General features: G+C 37.5%; 1 protein-coding gene across 2 annotated transcripts in view; it reads right to left on the bottom strand.

The window, feature by feature from the left end:
* Positions 1 to 2,482: 2,482 nt before the first annotated feature.
* The window catches only part of MED23 (mediator complex subunit 23), a 40,162-nt gene continuing 20,400 nt past the window's right edge, over positions 2,483 to 22,244 (bottom strand). For both annotated transcript variants that reach the window (XM_082047341.1, XM_082047342.1), the window contains 17 exons: positions 21,319 to 21,464; positions 20,542 to 20,787; positions 20,219 to 20,361; positions 19,505 to 19,679; positions 17,845 to 18,008; positions 16,832 to 16,956; positions 16,139 to 16,344; positions 15,008 to 15,188; positions 13,890 to 14,060; positions 12,424 to 12,640; positions 11,515 to 11,751; positions 9,986 to 10,151; positions 8,974 to 9,046; positions 7,679 to 7,893; positions 6,980 to 7,100; positions 6,374 to 6,505; positions 2,483 to 5,681 (listed from right to left, as the gene is read on the bottom strand). In XM_082047341.1, the coding sequence (XP_081903467.1) occupies positions 5,508 to 5,681; positions 6,374 to 6,505; positions 6,980 to 7,100; positions 7,679 to 7,893; positions 8,974 to 9,046; positions 9,986 to 10,151; positions 11,515 to 11,751; positions 12,424 to 12,640; positions 13,890 to 14,060; positions 15,008 to 15,188; positions 16,139 to 16,344; positions 16,832 to 16,956; positions 17,845 to 18,008; positions 19,505 to 19,679; positions 20,219 to 20,361; positions 20,542 to 20,787; positions 21,319 to 21,464 (2,892 nt within the window). In that variant the 3' untranslated portion in view covers positions 2,483 to 5,507. The remainder of the gene's footprint in view (positions 5,682 to 6,373; positions 6,506 to 6,979; positions 7,101 to 7,678; positions 7,894 to 8,973; positions 9,047 to 9,985; positions 10,152 to 11,514; positions 11,752 to 12,423; positions 12,641 to 13,889; positions 14,061 to 15,007; positions 15,189 to 16,138; positions 16,345 to 16,831; positions 16,957 to 17,844; positions 18,009 to 19,504; positions 19,680 to 20,218; positions 20,362 to 20,541; positions 20,788 to 21,318; positions 21,465 to 22,244) is intronic.

Genomic DNA, 22,244 nt, shown 5'->3' with positions numbered 1-22,244 from the left:
GCTAACCCAGGAGTGGGGCCATCTGCAGCTTTGTTTCATCACGTATTTTCCAGGGAACCCAACACAAGCCTTAGCCTGTCTCCTCCCAGCACCACAGATGGAACAATATTCCCTCCCAGGCCCCCGACATTACAGAGACACGCATTAAAGAGGCAGAGGTGTCCAAAGTCCATAGTCATGAGGAACATAAAAGTATAAAGCACGTGAATCTTGTTCATACATGTGATGCAGAAATTGCATCTGAGAGGCAGCAATGGTGAGAATGGCTCTTGTTGATGCAGAGGCTGATTTGACTTGGCTCAGCCTACAACAAAAGATGATCACTTTGCATTTGTGGGCTTACAGCACCACAGCTCTGTTTAAGTCCCCAGGCAGGGCTTACAGATACAACTCTTAACAAAATACAGCAGCTTTACTAGACTGATTTATTTTTCTCTTTTCAAATTTCTTTCTTAAATTCTAATGTCACCCAACTGCAACTTGCTATTGCATCAACATTTTCTGCTTTCACTTTCCAAACATAAATCTCAAACCCTTTACCACAATAAACAATTCTGACCCAAACAAAGCATTACATTAGTCTATGTAGGTCTTCTTATGAGCAAAAATCATTAATGGAGTCTCACCTTAAATCTGTATCATCAAACTTCATATGAAAGGATCAGAGCCCTGCACAATGTGTATGAAATTATGTACCTAGGAACTATTCAAAAATATTGTCTTTTTTTTTACCCTGTGCCTGCACAGCCTCCCTCAGTTTCTCCTTCTTCAAGCATGTCAAAAGCTTCAAAGGAAACTGTGTTGCTTTAAACATTTCCCATGCAGCACTGATGTGTGGGCAATTCAGCTTTTAATTAAAAAGTTAAACTCTAAAGCAGCCTGGGCCTGTTCAGTGCCAAAACAGGGTTAGGGCAGAACTATCGATTCTCTGCCTTTGATGGCTGACAGGAACCTACTGTGTTCCTCTCACCAGGACACAGGCAGGATTTCCTCACATTTCAGGAGAAAAATATTAGAAGGTGCCCACTTATCTTTAGAACAACCTACTCCTATTAAATCTGAAATCAGATGCACACAACCAACTCGGAAAGCGGTCTTTGTGTGAAACACTAATGAGGTGAAGGACCAGATCTGAACAGCACTACAATTCACAAGAGCTTATACAGGAGAGACGTACAGGGAAGGGAAGGAAAAAGGAAAAAAAATAACCCAGACTTTTCTTTTGATTCAAATGATTACAAGAAAGGATGAAGAAACACAGTGACCATATCTGACCATTGCTAATAGCAGATGCATGAGTGAAGACAGGTTGGACAGGAACCTCTCCATGTGGGGTTTCTGGATCCTAAACCAGACAAAGAAGTTCGTGCCTTACTACACTGGTACTTGCTGAAGGAACAAAGTCACAGTGGACACCAGAAACATTCTCCACCTTTTGGAGTTGCACAGGGTACTGCAAGTTAAACATTGTGTGATGATTTTATTCAAATGTTCACTCACTATTGTAAGGTTACTTTCAGCAGTAGGTGTGGTGGTGAATTCAACAGTAAAAGCTGCCATTTGCAATGATCTTGTCCTCGCTTGGTGCACCTTCAGAAAAGGCTGCATGACCTCAGGTATAGTCTGCCAAGCCACAGGTATTCATTCACATCCTAAAAAGTTTTAGCGCTAAAAATCAAAGTTAAATACACTGTTCTTATCTATTGCTTACTTTTTAAGGTGATCAAGTACAAAAATCTCTCACCAACTCTGGTAACTGTTGCATGCATGTCCTGGTTTTGCTAAAAAACAAGTTTCTCTTTCAGTGAATTTTGCCTGTCAGCTAAAGCCTTCATATTAACTGCATTTTCCTGGAGAACCAGACACATGTTTTGGTAAACCTAGCAATGGAATGCAAACATATTGATAAGCATGGATGGACATCTCGCGAGAGGGGCGACGAGAAACAAGTGACCAAGAAACTGACCAACTGTGTATAACATTCCATTCACGTGAATACTTCATATAAAAGTGGGAGATCACGAGGATCTCGTCCCTTTTCCCCTTCTGCTTATGGCCGACCTTAGGAGAGGATCTGGCTGGTCGTCCCTGAGAACTGAGGCCTAGTGAGAGACTGAATCCAGCTCCGCTTGGCTGCAGAGTCTAATCCAGGACTTTGGGTGCCGGCTCTGCAGTTGCTGAGACTTTCAAGATTGGTTTTGTATATTTTGTATTATTTTCTCTATTCTTATTAGTAGCATTAGTAAAACATCTTTAATTTTTCCAACTCTCTTCTCTCTGTCCTTCTTTCCCTCCCGATCGCCTGTCCTGAGTGGGAAGGGGGGAGAGGGAGGGGCAAAAAGGGGGAAGTGGGGGGGAGAGGAGGTTAACAATACATCTGCCAGGGTTTTATTGTCACCCCGCAATCTTAACCCTCGACAATGCATCAAGTGATTTGCTTTAAAAAAAAAACAATCTGTGAGAATTTTGAAAGTTTTAAAATCTTTGTATTTGTTTGGAAGATTTTGCAAACTCCATAGCTCTAGGGAGTCCTCCAGCAAACTTGCTGGAAGAAGACAAACAACAAAGCATATTTTAAACATCAAGGACAGAAGTGTAATATGGCTTCTAAGCCGTTAATTCTTGGATCAAAACATTGGTAGATCCCAGGAAAAGCTGAGTGTTCAGGACATTGCATTATACTGATGATGAGCTGAAGGCTCAGATTACATTTTTTGAAGAAACTTCCCTCTGGTGGTTAAAGAAGGAATTGAAATTTTTTCTAAGCACCTGTAGACTCAGGCAGCCATATTATAACGGGCTGTTCCAAGTCTTAATAAATATTCTCTATAAAAGTCAGATGAGGTGGGGGAAGCCTGGTACTATTGTGTCCATTCTATACCAGCTACCTACAATCTGGAATATAAAAAAAAAAACAACCCAAAAGCCAACCCCAAAACCTTAGACTTAAGCTTCCCCACACTACTCACAACTGCTGAGTGCCAGCAAAGAGACAAATGCAGTATTTTTAAAAACCATATGACAGCCATAATCAATTAGAAACATAGGTCTGAAATTACACTGGAATTTTGTCTTGCTGTGCTAGTACTTTAGAAAGTGAATTTGCTTAGCTGGGTTTTAAAGTGTAAGTTATTTAACTCAAAGAAAGGATCGTTAAAAATTCATTTTTAGAACAGTAATGCTGAAGATGCAAGTGTAGATTTTAGCAGAAGAGATACCTTATTCCAACCAGTGAGGGTTTAGTGCCTTCAGAAACTTGGCAAGTTTTGCAGGGAACGAGTGTGCACATTCAGAGGAAGATACAATCTTCCCTTTGCATTTTGTAATACATAAACCATGTAAATCATTAACTCTGCTAGGTAAGTGAGGGCTCAGGGTTCTGATTCATAGCAGTATTGGTGGGATATACAGCATTTAAGCTCTAAGTCAAAAGTTCACATGTAGTCCAGTATTGATGAAACACAAGTTTTTCAATGATTTGCTATTGCTAGCCCAGCTGTGGCAAATCACCTCCACACAGCACAAGGCCAGCACACCGCAGTCAGCGTCTTACCATAACTGCATGTGCGGTAAAGACGCAGAGCCAAAGGAGGGAGATGCTTCTGTATGCCACTGTTGCCTGCCACAGCACTAACAAATTCAGTTTTCCAGACCTACGAGAGAAAGGGAAAAAGCAAAGCAAACCTAAAAATATCCAAAACTTTAACAAATTCCAACAGCTCTCGTGATTTGCTTCTGAAGACAGTTATCCAGCTTCCTCAACACTCTCTCTGAAATCACTGCAAACAGGTGCTGGTTTAAGTATTAATAGGGACACTCTGGGTCCCACATCAAGCACCAAAACTATTTCAATATGAAGTATGACAATTCAAAAAGATGCCAGTGGTGTCAGCATTAGCTCAGTTAGAACATGAACGCTGCACAGCCATGAAATATGCGCTTTCTACAGGCTCTTCTATTCGTGTGCTCCAAAAACTGTTCAGGAAGAGAAGTCTTAAAACAGTTCCATTATCAACAGAAGTCTGCAAACCCACAACCATAATTTTGCTTCTCAGGTTTGCCCCAGAAAGCCTATGGGAATTATCTGCTGGATTTTTGGATACCACCTATGTTCATCTTGTTATCAAAATCAAACCCAACTGTATTAGAGTCACTTGACTCTGGAATGGAATACAAGACCTTTTTAACCAAACATACAGCATACAATAGGCAAACGTGTTCTTCCATCATTCATTGAAGAGTACTCACAGCTCCCAGCTACTCTAAGTATTAATACACTTGGCAGAATTTAGGATCCACGTACAATTCAAACAACAGCAATTTCCAGCAATCCAGGTTTGCAGTCCTTCAGAAACAGACAAGAAAACCTTCCATCTGTTGAATCAACAATTCCTCTTCATGACTGTGAAATTTTTACAGAGAGATACAAATCCGACCCGACCTTACTGATCTGGACTCTATTTGTAACAGGTTAAAACTGGCATTATTGTAAAGCTGATAGAGAAGGATGGTCAATTTAAGGTAATGGGTACGAAAAATAAACAAACTTAACAATACTAATATAGTGGGGTTTTTTTTTTAATTAAAAAAGTTTGTCAAATAAGATGAATATGTACAAAACATTGAGCCTTTCCACTGTTACCAAAACCCACTGAACACAGTACACATAAGACTTAAAGTAGAATATAATACAAATCTAAAATATAAGAAGATATCAATAAAATTCATGTGATTGACTTGATAAAAAACTACACCATTTTCCAAACAGGAAAGAGAAAATATAAACCAGCACATCTTGAACTGAATATGCAGACTCCAATAGACTCAAAAGAGACAGCTTCTGGGTAGTAAACTAACAGTCTAGTAATTGATGCTAAATCAAACCCCTGGCGCTCACCTGTTAAATGTAAATTGTACATACAAAATTTACAGGTATTTTCAAAAGCTCATTCTCAGTCTTTGGGAAGATGTCATAATTAACTGAATACAATGATGCAATCTCTGTCTAGGAGCACTTCTGTATAAGTGCTTAACTTGTCTGCTGAAAAGACGAAAAGAATTTAAATTCTTCTCCTGGACAAAAACAATAGAAATTTTCAATAAGGTGGAACCCAAATCTTAAAAGGCTATTTTCTACCAGGCTACATATATTGAGTGTTCTTTCATATCACAGACAGAAAGAAAGGAAAAATCCAGATGACTCAAACCAGGATAGGGAGCAGGATATGGTAAACACTTCAGAAATTCATGTATTTGCTTGGAGAGAGTCTACTTGGTGCTTTCGGAGAACGGCCACATATCCCTCATCTATTGTCTGATATAAACAGGTAAGAAAACTGGCATGCACAGAGTTACATAACTTCATTATGCAAAAGAAAACGAAGCAGAAACCTGGATGTGGTTCTCTTTCCTTTTATACAGCAGACCAGATTTCAGATCAGCTGATGTTTCACCTGGATCAGCACCAGAAAGAAGCTGTCACATCGAGACCAGCAGAACCCTCCACTTCACTGTGTTACCGGCAATGCAACGTTGACAGGCACTTGGCTGGGCTGCTGTGCTGGCGACCCATTATTGACAGGTTGTTGCTGAACAGCAGCTTGTTCCATTTTGCTGATGTGTGTTATGAAGCGTAACCGAAGTTTCAAAGCTGGTCTTAAATTACAAATTATTTTCTCAACCTGTTTAAAAAAAAAGAAATGCATTTGGTAAAACAGGAGTATTTTGACATATGCCACTTCTGTACACAAACACCACATTAGCACAACGAAAAAAGGAAAAACATACAGTAAATAATGCTATTTATGTTAATATTTTATTCACCATGTTAACTTTTGGACCTCTCCTGATACCTAAACTTAAAAAACACCCTCCCTGGTATAACAGTTTTACACCAAAGCTTTGCAAAACAATTCACACGTGACAATTTTAAAAATGCATACTGCTATAAACCAGAGTGAACGATTTTTCACTGAACATGGATGCATTCTTGCTTTTGTCACATGTCAAATTATATCAATGAATCAGAATTAGACAAAAAAATAAAAGGTCTAGATTGAAATGACGAAAAGTTACAAAACATCCAACAGCTTTATTTTCAGTGATTGCTTTAATAGTAGTACTTAAAGCACCCTCAAGCTATATCTTAAATTTCAGACTACTGAAATTAATTTTGAAATCTGAGGTACCCAGTCTACTGCATCGAAAGCTTTAGAATCTGTAGAGGTGAACCAACTTCCTAATTTGCATGTAGAGACTGGTCAGCTGTTAAGCATTTTGTTATACTGCTACCTCTAAAAATAACTCATAGAATGATTAACTTGCTATATAGGAAGAAAGATAATTAAAATATAAATATCTGCTGTTCACTTACTTGGTCTTTCACACTGTCACCTGTAAACATATACTTCATATGATACAAGAAGTCACATATAGGATCCATGTAGTTCAGGTGTGAGCTGTACCGATCCGCATTCAGGAGCATTTCATAAAATGCCACTCCAATCTGTTTCCACAGACACAAAGAGCACCCCAAATAAAAACAGTTTTTAAAATGCTTTAGAGTAGAAATAAATAGTGTAATAAATATAGATCTTGCTTTTTAAGTATCTGTGATTCCTGACTATCTGCTTTCTTGCCAGGACAAATGGGCAGGTCTAACTCATCCATTATGCATAATTAAACGATGCCATTTTCGCAAGTTAACTTCCTCTAAGTGCAATAATGGTATTTTGGTACATGCTACATAATCAGTGCTTGAATGTCATTGACTGGAAGATGGTTTGAGTAATGTTTACAAAATTTGAAAAATTAGACCTTAGTAAAAAAACTAGGAAAGTTTAGCACAAGATTTGAGTCTTCTAGAAATAAGACATTACAGTTCACTGCATTCAGCTTCTATCTAGACTTCAGCAAGGTCTTCAAGAAATGCATGCATTTTGTATATCCTGTAGGAAGTAGGGCAAGAGCTAGATGTTACCTCTATCATGCACCGTGTCCTCTCCTGCTGGAACCGTTGTAGGAAAGGCCCAACAAGGTGGTAAACGTAGAGTAACTGGAATTCCGTTTTCACTATGGGTATCAATAGTTCTGTGAGGAACCTGTTCAGGATTGAGATGAATATGTCATAGCACCTTCATTTTTGTCCAATGTTTTAAGACTTAGTTAAGTGAAGTCTGTTAGTTCTCTCACTAGCATGGTACTGGGGAAAGTCTAATCAACTTCTTAACACAGTGGTACTTTTTACTTGCTTTAATGATTAAGTGGACCACTACCACATCCTTCAGTCAGCAAAGCATCTCAACTTGCAGCTGGAGTGTACTTGCTAGAATTAAGGACACACTTACAGATTACAGTGGATGCTTTAGAAATACGCTACAGCAGTCTTCTAAGAAAAAATTAAATTAATAAAAGCATAAAAGCTAATCAAGATTAAAAAAAGTCATTAAAAGAAGTCACGCTCTTAGACAAAAGCCCCGAAGCTTACAGATAACAAGCATACAAGATAACAAGGTTGGTGGAAGAGGGAGCTGGATAAGAACCCTGTGATCTATCTGGCGAGTTTTGGAGCTCCCCTGGACATATTTGCAGGTACTAGTGCTACAGGTTCAGCTTTGTTATCTACAGTATGCTTGGAACTTAGAAGACAAATTAAATCATCAAATATCATTACACCTACTTAGGAATGAGAGAAAGCTGTCCAATGCTAGAATGATGCCAGACAGCATGTGCCAAAGCCAAAGTGTAGCTACAACTCATCTCAGAGTAAGACTGGTGACACGCTGTGAAGTCAAACAGCTGGAACGGGTAACCAACCCACTCTGTCTCTGACGTCAAGCTGGGACTGTTGATAACGCTCACAATGCGATCATGGAGAACAATCCAGTATGGCTCCTGGGGAAAAAAAAAAGTCAGAATTGCTTTTGAAAGGACACCATCTAAGACAATGCTTCCTCAACTCTTTCTACGATTATTGCATTTCTAAAATGTTTTCAACTACATGGTAGCTTATTACCCTGTCTGACAAATATAAAAATTGAGAAGCACAATACAGAAAGTGTCCATGTTAGTGGATGTAGCACACTCAAGGCTGTGGTATCAAGACATACTTCATGAACTTATTTATTTAGCTAGCTAATATAAATGTCTCCAAAAGAAGCAGAGCAGAGGAAAAAGCCTTAATGGAAGGAGACTGAGAATTTTCTGATTTTTCTGAGTACAGCTACAAACAGACCAAAAATCCAAGAAGGAAACAGGAAACAAAAAAAAAAAAAGTAGAGAAGTCAAAGAATATAGATGAAAATGCAAGGAGAGGGAACAGTAAGAGTAATAAGAAACAGTATAAAAATAATAAGGATTAAATCCATGTTTGCTTTCTTATAGAATCATTGAGTCTTCCAAGGAAAGGAACCATTTTGTTGGGGAAGTTGTAAGGAAAGGATAACTGTTGCACATATAAGCAACAGGTAAAGAAGACCAAAATTATTCAGGCAGTCCTGGTCAGGTACAAAGAGTCATTATGTTCAGAAGATCAAAGTTTCTACAGATACACAAACTCTAATACTGCATACATTTGCTTTTGCTGTTGTAGGCACATGTCACTTACATGGTTTAAGCCATACAGGATGACCAAGTGCAAACATTAATAGAAAATTAGCTTTGCATCAGAACCCCCTATGGATGATCTTATTTCATAGTTTCAGTTCTCAATTAATACACACGTGGTATTTAACTGTGTTTTTAAATAGAAGTAATTTACTTCTTTTAACCCTAACCTCAAAGCATAATAGAAAACCAGAAAACCTGGTCAATTTTTCCATGCTGGAGTAGGTGTTTCTCAAACATGCAAGTAGCCTTCTGAATAGCTACCTGTGGAATCTACAGATGTTGGCTACCACATTGCAAACTGCAGAAATTTTTACAGCACACTATAGAAAGAGTTGTGTTGTTTTAAAATACAACATATTGACTCACTGGTAAGGCTGTGATAATTAGTCCAATTGCGTTCATCCAAGCTGTGATATTTTCTCTTGGCACCAGGGGCTGACTAGAGACAGAGAAAAAGAAAATTGAAGCTCAAAATTCACTATTGCAATTTGTGCTTCTCACAAACCTAAAGACAAGGTATACTTATGCAACCAATATTTCTCAAGCTGAGAGAACTATACACATAGAGGTATTTAGGAGAGCCAAGAGACGGTATAAACACCAACGTGATGTTGCTTGCAAAACTTTGTTCAGGCATGATTTTGCGTTTCTAGCTTCAAAGCCTGTTATCACACTGTTCTTCCTACTGAAGAGGTTTTATTGATTCCCCAAATAGAGCTAAGAATAATAATAGAGTACTAAGCTGAATGAGGCTGAAAACAGATCATTTCAGTTTGTTATTGCTGAGAGATGGCACCTGAATCACAACAAGAATACTAAGCCCTTTCTTTTCCTTTAGTTCTTTCCACAGTGGCTGAGCAAGAAACAGATCTGTGGGTCAAACTTAATGCATCAAGACCAAAAGCCAGCCTTGGCACACCACTCTGTTTCAAAGCACCTCTGATTTTACATCAGAAGAATGCAGAGTCCTGCCAGTGACTCTGTCCCCTTTCTTTGTGTTCAAAGATGCTGTAATATTAACTGAAGAAATGTTCTCCTTCCAGCACAGCTGAAAAGAGAAAAAGCTTTTTCCAGCCTTTTTGCCACCAGACAAGTTCTTTGCATGTGTGAGGTCTTCTGTCTTTTAAGGAGATCATGCTGAATCATCTGCTCTTGAGGCACACACAATCCATTACAGCACAGAAATCCAACATGATTTTTCTGCTTGATCCCTATAGCCTTGTTAGTCCTCCAAAAATACTTTACACATAAAACTTAAAGTATTTATACTTAACTAAAAACGTATAAAACCTAAAGTAAATTAGTATCACAGACTACCTTAGGAATCTCTAACAATGTATTATATATTGCAGAAAACAGCTTCAGAGAGCCAACATACCTCTTCAGCACAACATTCAGTAGCGCGTTGCCCACATCCTTCCCTGGAACAGCCAGAGCCATGAGCTCCACGCAGGTGACATGGAGAGCGTGGGCAGCGGGGTTGGGAAACTCATTGAACCTCCAGTCACAATTCGGAAAGGGCCCAGGTGATTTGCCTGCCATAGGTGACAAGGATTAAGGAAAAAAAGCTGCCCCAACAAGGACCAGTGTAAGCAGCAGGCTACTTAAAAATGTTTATGTGTATACTGCACATACTAAGTTGAACTGAAATGAAAAGTTACTGAGAACAACTAAAACAACTGCACTTCACAAAAATAGGCCATATGGACAAAAGTATGAATATATGGCAATGATACTCAGTCACTGAAGGATTGTGTGAATACATAGCTATGCATACACTACACACAACACAAGGTCATGCAGAGGATAAATTTCCCTAAGAGGTGGAAAAAACAACACCAACCATCTCATTCACCATCTGCTTATAAGGCAAGAAAACAAAAATAACAGGAATTTTCTACTCTGCACAATCTGAAGCCACTACTTCTGCATAAGATATTCTAGCAGACTTTGGGGGTGACAGTTTATACAAAATTAGCACCTGCTTAGTCTCTGAAAATATTCCACTTTCCCAACCAAGAGTAACTGATTTGAGCTACATATAGAAAAGACCTTCAAACACACTGTTAACTTCTACATAAAAGCAGGGGGTTATGCAATTTTAGCTTTCTTTAGAGAGATATAATAAACTTCTTTCAAGTTACACATAAAAGAAAGGCAAGTTGGGGAAGAGGACTGAAGGACGACACAAAACATCCAGAAAATTTGTCAACTCCTGTAAATCTGATCAGAAAGAAGACGACATCCAGGAAGGTTTCACTAGCGCTATTCTCTAGAACACAGCTGCAGGAGTTTACCAGCTGTTTCCACAGAAATTTAGATCAGCTGTAGTCACAACTGTAAAAGCTAATAAAAGACAGCAATTAAGAAAATGTAGGTTTGTGTTAAAACCATAGCTTCTGGTTTTACCCTCCTAAAAAACAGATTCTCAGCAGATGCTAACAGCACATATACTGATCTTCAATTACACACAGCCAGTTATACATTGTATTAAATGAGGCACTGCTTGCAAATAATCTCATTTTCTACATTTTTTTAAAATATTCTTGCCTTGTATCAAGCTGATTTTATGCAGCAATCAGAATTCAATTTCGAATGTATAAACATCAGTATCTGTATTAAGTGATGCATTAAATAGTTAAATATTTATATAGCTGTACTGCATTTTCACCATATCTTTCAACATATTTTTACTAGTGTAGCTCAGTCCCTGTGGAGAACAGAAAAAAATGTACACTGTAAACTAACTAATGTAAACTAACATGATTTTAGACTGATATTTGCAGCTAAATAAAGACTAAGCTTTATTTCATATTTGTATAAATGGAAATTGAACTTTATATTTTGATGAAACAAAGCTAAAAGACACAGGCAGAGTTTACTTAATACAAACTTTAAGAAGGATATTGTCTACTAGTCTTCCAATGAGCTTGCAATAGTAAATGTCATCAGGAATCCACGGATTCTCTTCTCGGGCATTCATAGCACATTTGAGGTAAGTATCACTTAGACACCAGCCTAGTGGGCGATTATCTTTGAGAGAGCCAATTATGGCATGGACAAGTTTTCTCTTGAGGTTTGGGCGCTCTCTGAGATGCAGCTCGTAATAGTGAAGAGTGTTGTACAGGTAAGTCACTGGACGGTCTGCCAAGAAGAAAAAAAACACCCAGAAGTAACTTCTAGCATTCACTTAAGCTTATGGTGGCAAACATAAAAGCAAAATCAAGAGCTCTACAAGAGTAAAGTGTATATATTTAAAAATGGCACATATGGAATTGACTCTCATTCTCTATTTCACTATACAAAACTGATTTTCAATCAAAATAAACTTGTACATATACTTTAGTGTGTGTGCAGAAGAGCAGAAGTCAAGCAAAGAAAGTCAGTATTACTAACAGCTCATATCTTAATGATAATACTAATATATTTTTAAGTAAATAATTTAAATCACCTCTTTGTATAAAATATACTAAATAGGAAGAATCCAGGTATGAAGACTCAGTAAAGAAAGAATATTCTAAAATGTCTGAGCATAACATAGCAATGTCATCTATACAAAAACATATGATAAAAGTCCAGTTATAAAAGTGTGAAAAAAGAAACAGGTAAATTATTTGAATCTTAAACAAGGACAGATGGAGGAATTGCTTTTTAGCTGTTTTAGTCTTGGTAACAGAACGTTTGTTGGGACAGTGGTCCAAGTACTTACTACTAGAAGGGAATAAAAGGGAAAGGTGTGAAGGAAGCATGAATTAGCAAGAACTACCTGAATAAAAGCAAGTTCACTGTTAGTGGGTTAAAATTCACTGAACTTACCATGAAATTTGTATAAACCTCCCAGATGATCCAATAACGTTTCTAGTGATTTGGACACTGGAAGCAATTCCAGAAATCTATGGATTACAATATCAAACACTGGCAGAAAGCGCAGGCATACATTTCCAAAATAAATTGGTAGGTACTGGGGCTGGATCTGAACTGGGGGATTGACTTGCTCTGCCAAGCCTTCAAAATACAGCTTTTCGGGATATTTCTGGAGGGAAAGAAATCCAACAAAATTGAAAGCTATTTCCTTAAAAGCAGCTCACCAAACACTCAGCATCTACATTGCTTTAAGTAGACGCTTCATATCCCTCCTTATCACACATAAATGCAGTGAGGTGATTTCACCGTAAAGCTTACTAAATAAAATTCAACTCTGAAGGAAACAAGTACTAGGTAACAACTTCTTCAGAAAAAAACAAAACAAAACAAGGTTTCACCACTGCTCGAAGTGGGCAAAGAGACCATTAAGCATCCCAAGGCAAAGCTGAAAGCAGCCAGCACTTAGGTACTCCTTGTCAAGCATTTTAATAGAAAACCGAGGGGAAATCAGCATTACTGAATGCTTCTGCATCATATACTGAATCAGAACAGTAGAAATACTATAATATGCATGTAATAAGTCCCTGGCAAAGAACTGGAGTGTACCCACACACCCAATGAGCATAGGCGAAGGCTGAGCTTGTAGTGTTTTACCTGTGACTGAAATTTCTACATGCCAGGTTGGCTCTAGTAACTGTCCAGTCACGTCAGAGCACTTCCCAGGCTAATACCATTTCCTTCCTTGCCACCCTCACACTTTTGGACACTGTTAAGACACTATAAGGCTAATACAGACCAAATAGCTTCTGGATCAGAACTAGATTGCATGTGTTCAGCTACACGAGAGTTTATTTGTATCTGTTTCATCTCAGTGTTGATTTATCTTTTGACAGAAGCTTCCATTGGTACGTCCTTTTCTAGGCATCAGAAGCCACTGTATTTACAGCAGCATTAAAATCTCAGCAATCCCCTTCCCTAACATTTCACGATATCATGTTCTTGCCACATAGGAAATGGAAGAAGCTTTAACAATTAGGAGAAAATGCAGGTTTAACTATTGTTATAGTCATAAAACAACAGAAGGAAACACCTTCTCCCTCATGTACAAAAACTCTTCTAAATGAATTTCAGCAAACACAAGATTTTAAAATGATTGGATTTACATGAGCAAGAAAGAATGAATCTCCAACCAACTCTTTAGCTGCTTCCATCTTTGAATATCACTGCATTATAATTTTAGCGTTATTACACAAACATAGTGATTATTTGGTTTTAATACTATCCCAAATAAATTACTACTTACTAAGTAACTCCAAAAATTGACAGAGCTGTCCTGTCATTTACCAGACAAAGACTCTTTGCCTGATCTCATCTCCACAGAAAGTATTACAATAAGAGCATTTTATTAGCTTTGATACCTTGTGATAACTCATATGCTTAGTATGCCAGTCATTCTGCAGCCAGTGCTCCGGAGAATTCTCCTTCACAAAATCACTCACTCTGTTTCTGAAATCGTTGGGCTTCAGTAAGAGTAACTGAATTATGAAGTAACAGACTTGAGCTTCATTTCCTTCATGACTACGCATAGCCTTAAACAAAATGGATCAGAAAACATGGAATTAGAGTTGGCGCTGCTGTTTGCTTTATAACCCCTAAACACTAGCTAGAAAATTTGGCTGCATGTTTGGTGTATCTGCAGACAAATTCACACTGAACATATAGACCCTCAACTGTATTTTTCAAGTGAAGAGACAGAACAGACGCAGGTTCCATCACCTTCTGAGAAAAGTACCCATCACATTTTTTATTCCATGGGCAGAAAGTCTTACAAACTCCCCATTGACAGCACGTTCTCCAAGAACTGTAGTTCTCTTTTGGCTGTCAGTTCTTTTATTGAAAACAACCAATTAATGAAGTTAAGATTGCTTCAAAGTTCTGGCCCCTCTGACATGTTTGGACTTCAGTTTGAAAACCAAACTAAAATTCAAACAGCCAGCTTTACATTAACATGAGATTTTAAAACAGAAGTAAAGGATAACTACTGAAAGAAAATTTCATTCTCTCCAAGTAAATTCTACTTTACTTTGTAGGATAACTTAGAAAGACAGAGAATGCCAAACACTATTTCTCTCCTACTTTTCTGATGAAACAGGCTGATTCTAAGCCAAGATTGTATACTCTAATGGGTACATGATTTTCCATTTGCTTCTGAATCACGGAATGCCATACCTCTTCCACCTTTTCAAGCTGCAGAAATAATTGTATAGCTCTGAGGTCAGAAACCCAAAGCACTAATAACAACATTTAGTAATATCAATTCAATGGTTACCGTAAGACAACTGAGAAAAGAAAAATGTAAAATTTCAAGTTTTATGTTGCTCATAGAAGTAATCTATTATTTTACTTGATTATTGGGTTAGCAAATAGTAACTATTTAAAACTACTGTATTTTTAAAAAGATTGCTCCTACAAAAGTGACTCAGAAAACAGAATCTGCATGAAGAACCGGCACCTTATCTCCTAAGGCAATACCTACCAAGCACAGTATCAACCTATCCAGTGTTACAATGTTGTATTTCCACACCATGTCATTGAGAATCTCAATACATTTATTGAGCTGCTGGCCTCCTGCAGAGGTAGAGAATTCATACACCAAGAAATCTGCAAATGTCCTGACATGCGCCACCAGAGCTCTGGCCCCAATTCTTTCTAACACTCTGGCAGGGAAGAAGACAAAAAAAAAAGAAGGCAACAAGTAACTGTTACTGTTCTCAATACGTTTTTGATGGGTGTATAAGAGTTAGTGGGTTTTAATACATTTATCTGAAAAAAAAAAAAAAGAAAAAAAAAGACAAAAAAATCTCCTGTTATTAAATGAAGAAGGCCCCCAAGGCAAAGCAAAAAAACCCCCAAAAACAAACCCCACCTTTAAAGCAACAGAATTCCTTAGTCTGGATAATAATCAGAATAAATGTTGCAAGTCCACCAGTTCTTACGTATAGAATTCTGTCAAGAACCCATGCTTTAGTTACGCATTTTTATTTAGGACAATCTTCTGCAACTCAACATCATTTTGCTGCAGTATGCATTCTAATATAACCATAGCATTAAAACACAGGCATCTCCTCATTGCACAGAAGAGTAACACATGCTATCATAAATGTTAATTATTTCAACAGACCTAACAAGGCCTGAAAAGTAAGAATTTATTTTTCACAGCTAGAGCTGATGCTGTTACTACTGTGAACAAGTAAAAATGTAGGACTACTACTTCTGTATAAAGTTTCATCTTAATCCAACATTTGTTTTTTTTATAAAAATATTTGGCCTCTATTGATGTATAAAGGCTAGGTAAATAAATGCTTTATATTTCTGTTTATTGTTCCAGATTGCCTAAAACACTCCCATTACAAATAAGCTGCTTAACCCAACACCTCACATCCTTGTCCTTACCAGGAAGACTCTGTGTGGTATAAACAATCTTAAACACTGCACAATTATGATGATATGCTTGCTAATACCAAGCTCCACTCCTTTTTTTCCATGCTCTGCATTCTCTAAATTAATAAAAAAAGTACTAATCAAGCAGTTAATGCACAAGGCCTATGTTCTCAGAACTGAGAATGTTGCTGCAGTAACTCTGAGCAAGCACATATTTTAAGCTCACCTGTAGCCAATTTGATTAATGTGATCAGTCTCTAACAACATCTTCCATAGGAGACAAAGGAAAAGTGGGGATGAACCTTGTGCAGAGAAGTGTGAGATTATTTCATTCTCGGTGTTCATAGACTTCCATTTGCGGTATTCTTCTTCCACATTCTTCTTCAAGTTAAACCGGCTTTCCTGAGGTACATTATTCTGTTTGAAGAATACCTGAAATCAAGCAGGCTTTGCTGTGACTGAGCCTAGAATAAAGCACTGCAACAGGCAAACCTGTGCCTGACTTAGTATCTTACGAGTTCCTACTTCCTTGCACAATACGAACCTACAAGGTAGGGCTGTTGCTTCACCGTGACACGACAGTGACTCTTTCGTCACTAACAAAGCTACATGACAAATTACCACAAGAAAAAAAGGCTTCTCTAACTTTTTTTTATTATTCTATTTTTTAATTTTTAAAAGATCATACTTCCGATGGAAGTATGTTGGGCCAAACCTGGCCTTAGAATACTCCAGGGTAAGCTAATGCGTTTCTGAACGAATAGCAATGTTACAATCACGCTGTATTCTATAGGGACTTGAGATTAATGTAGTCTGGATAGGGAAAGAATCTCACCAACCAGCAAAAGGCAAAGGATCTTGTTAGGAGAGTAAATTATCCGTATTTCCAATTATAAAATCATCAGTTTGAAACTATTACCTGCAGAGGAGCTGGAAAACAGCTTAGTGTATGTGATGCCCAGTTATGTGGTGTAAAACTCATGATAGTCTGCAATATATCCTTGCACCAAGTTCCCTGAATTGAATCAGAGCCTGTGAAAAAGTCTGGAAAATGGATTGATGATATTAGTATTTCACACAAAAAAACATTTCCTATTGGTATTCCTATTGTAGTCACATGCATCAGTTCAACAGGGTTTCCTTTTTGGCCAACTTCTCCCTTCCTTCCCCTTTCTTTTAATCTCCAGTACTCTATAGAATAAGCTGGATATTATCATTTTTATGCTATCAGCAATAACAAAATTATTTTTGGGTTTTGAGTTAGAAATAAAGCAATCATAATTTTAAGATTTTCTATTTAATTTCCTGTAATGACAGCAAGACAAGCTTTTGCTGATTAACTGATTAGACTTTAAAAAAAAAAAAAATCTGAGCAAGATGATGATGATGAAATTGCCAGATGCCATTTTATACTGCTTTAAAAAGGCTGCTCAGCAGTACCTTTCCCAATTAAGCTATAGAAATAAAAAAACCCTGACTCATGTCTCTGCACACTGTTAAAACACCAAAACACACAACAAAAGCTTCCCCAAGAAAGTAAACCAAAACCCCACACTACTTTTTCTTAAAGGTGAGCTGTAGAGGGAGTGGCTTCCACATGAGCAACATACTTGCTGTGAACATTTCATGGGTTTGTATCAGTAATCAATCCAAACATTTAAATTTACAATAATGAAATGGAAAATAAGAGAGTAGAAAACCTAGTCACACTGTACTTCTGTACAAAAATAAACTTTTAAACAATGGCTGATTTACTACCGTTTTAATACAGTTTTTTGGCTAAAAACATGTAGTTGGAAATTAAAACTCTCCTTTTTTCAAAACCAAAATTGTATGGGCTATTTCCAGGATATTCTATTAAACAGTAGTTTAGAGAAATGGCTTGACCGCAGCTTTCACTTCGATGTTATCATCTCACAGTACTGCTATTACCTGTCACATGTGTTGCCCTTGCTAGAGTTAAGATCAAAGCCCTGTTGAGTTCTTCTGATTCTGCTGACAGAACTGTTTTGGGATCGCTGAGGAATCGTGTAAACTGTGGTTGGACTTCTGAGCTGCCCAAAGCTGTGATTAGCCTTAGAGCAGTACTCTCGACACTGAAAGAAGGAACAGTCCAGTTGGCAAATAATGCTTTCACTGCTGGTTCTAAGATTCCAAAAATACCTATTTTTCCTCCATTTTCTGCTTCAGATAACATGAAAACATTTGTTTTGAAAGCGATGTTCTTAACCTTTTGGAAAATTTTGCTTTTTCCACTATTTAATAAACTCATTAACAACAGTTAAGTACATTCTTTTCAAATAAAGTTCTCAAATATTATTTAGTGAAAATTCCAGGTGCACAGCCCTTGAAAAAGTCTGAAATCTCTCCAATTTAGAGACCCCTCTGCTTTTGTTATCTTTTGAACATTTTTGTCTAAACATGCATATGTAGATAAATGTATACAAAAATGGAATAAAAAGGCATAAATAATGCATGGGGAAGTTTAAAACTGACTATCACCTTGAAGCAGACAGCAATAAATTGTCCTTATTAAAGAGATGGGGAAGCACTGCTTTTGATTAAAAGCACTATTTTCCAGTGCTCTAGTGCTTTTCACACCAAGTAGTTTGAAGTAATTTAAGATAATTTTATAACATTGTGTCTTTGAAATGCCAAAGCCAGTTTACGCCAGTCTAGCTGCATACAGTACTTATCAAAAGTGACTGATTAACATCCATATTTCACAGACTAAGACAACAAAACAAGAATTAAGTGAATAAAAAAACCAAGACCTTGAATTTAAGGAGAAACTTATCTTCACTTGTTCTCTTTATTCTTAATAAAGGATAAGCAACTGAGCAATTTGAATTTTGACTAAGAAATTACTGTGTAATTAGACTTCCTTGATATGAACTGATAATAACAAGTTTGTTCTGTCTCTGTCACATACTCACAACAAGTATTCTACGCTAGGAGTGAACGGACACTCTTTTCCCCAACTTTTCTATAACAAATCCCATGTTCTACATACAAACTGAGTCTCATATATCCTTTAATTTTTTTAACAGTAAGTTAAACTCAAAGCTGTTCCTTAGAATTAGTTGCCTATCAGCTCTAGAGGTTCTTTAACCAGCTTTTCCATCTTTCTTGTATCCAAATTAGCCACTGTTTTATGCATGTTTTACACTGGCACACACCATACAATGGAAGTGGAACTTTTTCCTCCACTCAGGTTCACATACAGCCACCATAGCTTTGCATCAACTCCTTTACAGCTGCAGGATGAATCAGATGATTTTGCTGATCTGACTGAAAATTAACTTTGCTCAAGAATTACACTTCCTAACACAACAGTTCTGGTGCACTTTGCTGTGTTTTGGCCCGTGACACCGCTGCCATGCCTGTGTAAGGGCCTGCCTCAAGCAACTCTGCAGGGTACTACTGCTAACATCTTACTCTATTTCTGAAACACGACCTGCTGAGATACCACAACACAACTTAGCCACAGAACTAAGACTGGGACATACTCATGTCCCTTTTATAACACAGTTCTTGCACAGCTTTCAGCACATGATGAAAGAGGAATCTGAGATTATGGCTAAATACTCACCACAGATGAAGCTGGTTCTGATTAGTCTGTGGCACAGCGGCCAAGGAGTGAAGATTGCTGAGCAGCTGGACTCTGTAATGAGGCTGAATGTGATGCATCCGATAGCTAAACATTTCTAGCAGAGTGTGCAGAATTCCCCATGCATGAGATTTGAACACTGTTGGCAGGAGCTGACCTTATGAAAAAGAGTTTGTAATGTAAGTTTTCCAAGTAGTTACACTTTAAAATACAACTACAGGCACCACTGCTGATAGATGTATAGCTGCAAGTCAGATACTTGATTTGAAAATTGTATTACCTCTAAAGAGCATGTGTGTAAGTGCTGTTTGAAGATGCTGTAAATGTGTAGAGCTCAGTCTTTTGAATGAACGTATATAGCAGACATGCAAACTATCTTAACGAATACCATTAAATATAATTTGCATCTAATTAATTAACTTTGCTTATGATTTTCCATTAAGCATATTTTTGCACCAAGCAGCATAACCAGGAAGGTCGTGAGCACACAAATGGTGGCATAGTGGGACAGCAGCACACTCATCTGAGATTTACAGCAGCATTAGGATAACTATTACAATGTCTTTTATATTAAAATAATTTATACATGTATTCAACATGCTGCATCATTAGATTTTCATTTTTACTATGGTCTTTGATTGCTGTTAAAAGCAAATGCTACTGAACAAAGAAAGGGGGGAAAAATTGTTTTCTTACTGATAAAGCCTTTGATGCCCAAGGACTCTATTTCCATATAAACCAACAGGCGACTATAGGTTTCCACAAGAGCAGGAGCCAAGGCCACACTAGATTTTGCATGAGCCAACTTAATTACCCTTGTAGCTATGCTATGAATCAGACTGAGGAAAAAAGAGAGAAAGTATTTTTCAATCAAAAACAAGGACTTGGAAGTTAACAACTTTATGAAGTAAATCAACAGTTCTGTGCATTACATGTCCAGACACAGGAAAGCTTCCCTGATGATAATTAGTTACACAGAGATTTACAGGTTAAATAAAAAAGCTAGCTGCATACTGTACCTCATTTTGGCATGAACTGTGAGTGAGTCCAAGAGGTTCATTGGCAAAGGGGTAATAGACCCTGATGCCATGCAATTAGTGCCTGGAAGAGAGATCCCCATGTTGCCATTTCCATAAATAGTCTCTACTAGTACACCCATTGGCAAAGTGAAACACTCTGAATTGGTTGAATAAGCATTGCACAACAAGGCAATCTTGTAGTCATTCATCTGCAAGCTTTTGTTTCTTAAACTCTGTTGCAAAAACCTGCGTGACAAAGAAATTAAACATCAAGTAGAAGGAAACAAGCATTCCAAGATTACAGCCACAACAACCCCAGTCAAAAATCGATTGTAAAATAGTAGGAAAAAAAACCCCAAAACACCAGAACATCAAAAAGACAACACAGTGAAACCATGGCATAACATGTAATGATTTTCCTCTATCAGAGAAACACCTCAGGAGAATAATACACTTTAAAAGTCACCTTTCTGGACAAAACCCAATTTACTGCTTATCCACACATCCAAACCACAGCATGATTTTAAAAGTTAGTCAATTTGCCTTCAGATTCTCCATTGGTAAAAAAAGTTTTATTAATCTTAGATGTCATATATTATTTGTTAGCTGTATGGTAACAGCATATTTTGACTGAGCTCGTTTTTACTCCTCCTTCATTACTCTGGTAACCCTTATACTGCATCCCATCACACAATACATTCTGAATACAGACTTGGAGCTTCCTGTTTAATGATGTCTAGAAACAAATCAAAACATAACAAAACCCCAAAAACTCACTCATGGTGAAGTTTAAGAGAATGAGGAATGGGAATCTGTAACTTGGAGTTGTCACTATGGGCCTTCCGATTCAGATGAATCCAAATACAGGTCATTGCAAAAGCATGAGTTGACTGGGGTTTGTTAATATCAGGTACAGGAATACACTAAGGAAAGAACACATGAATGTGACATGTTGCATGTATTAATGTACAGAAAACCAACTTAGCCAGCATCTCAAGGTCAAGCTTTTATTTTTCTGACTTGCAGCACCATAAGCAACCTTTTTAAAGAACAGATTCTACCGTCATCTGTGAATGCAATTTTAAATCAAGAAGTCTGGAAGAAACCTGGACCTCAGAAAATATCCTGAGGAAAACTCAAAACAAATCCTCTTAAGACCTCAGCAAATTGAAGCTCATGTTCAGAATATACAAATTCAAGACTTATATAGTTACAAAGCATATACTTTTACTCTCAGCCTCACACCCATTATTTAGAAATCAGTTATGGTACGTGCTTCCATAATAGTTCACAAAATTTTCTGAAAAACCTAACTTGTCTCGCATCACCATTATACTTACAGATTAATACACTTTCTACGAAAAGGAACAGATATGCTTCAAAATTCAGAAGGTTTTGGCTACAGACTCAGATATACTACAGCTACTGGAAAAGGCACTTTGGCGCTCTCCTTTTGCCAACATCTGCATTTTTTCCCTTCGGTACAGTTACCACTGCACAAGCACCACCAATAGCACAAGTGAGACAGCAGCAACACAAAATCAAGGGGAGACAAAGACATTCTCTTTAGAGCAACAGCCATACATAACTTTAAACTGCTTGTGAAACTGAATCCTCAGAAATGCCCTAGTCCCACAAACACCTTCAAATGAGTGTAACCCAGGCCCCATCACCAGAGATAAACAGTCTTGTGCCTCTTCCCA

The sequence above is a fragment of the Streptopelia decaocto genome (genome assembly GCF_964273445.1).
Source record: "Streptopelia decaocto genome assembly, chromosome: 3".
In the NCBI taxonomy this organism is placed as follows: Eukaryota; Metazoa; Chordata; class Aves; order Columbiformes; family Columbidae; genus Streptopelia; species Streptopelia decaocto.
The sequence above is the reverse complement of the archived record's forward strand: the minus strand, read 5'-3'. Positions and strand labels throughout refer to the sequence as shown.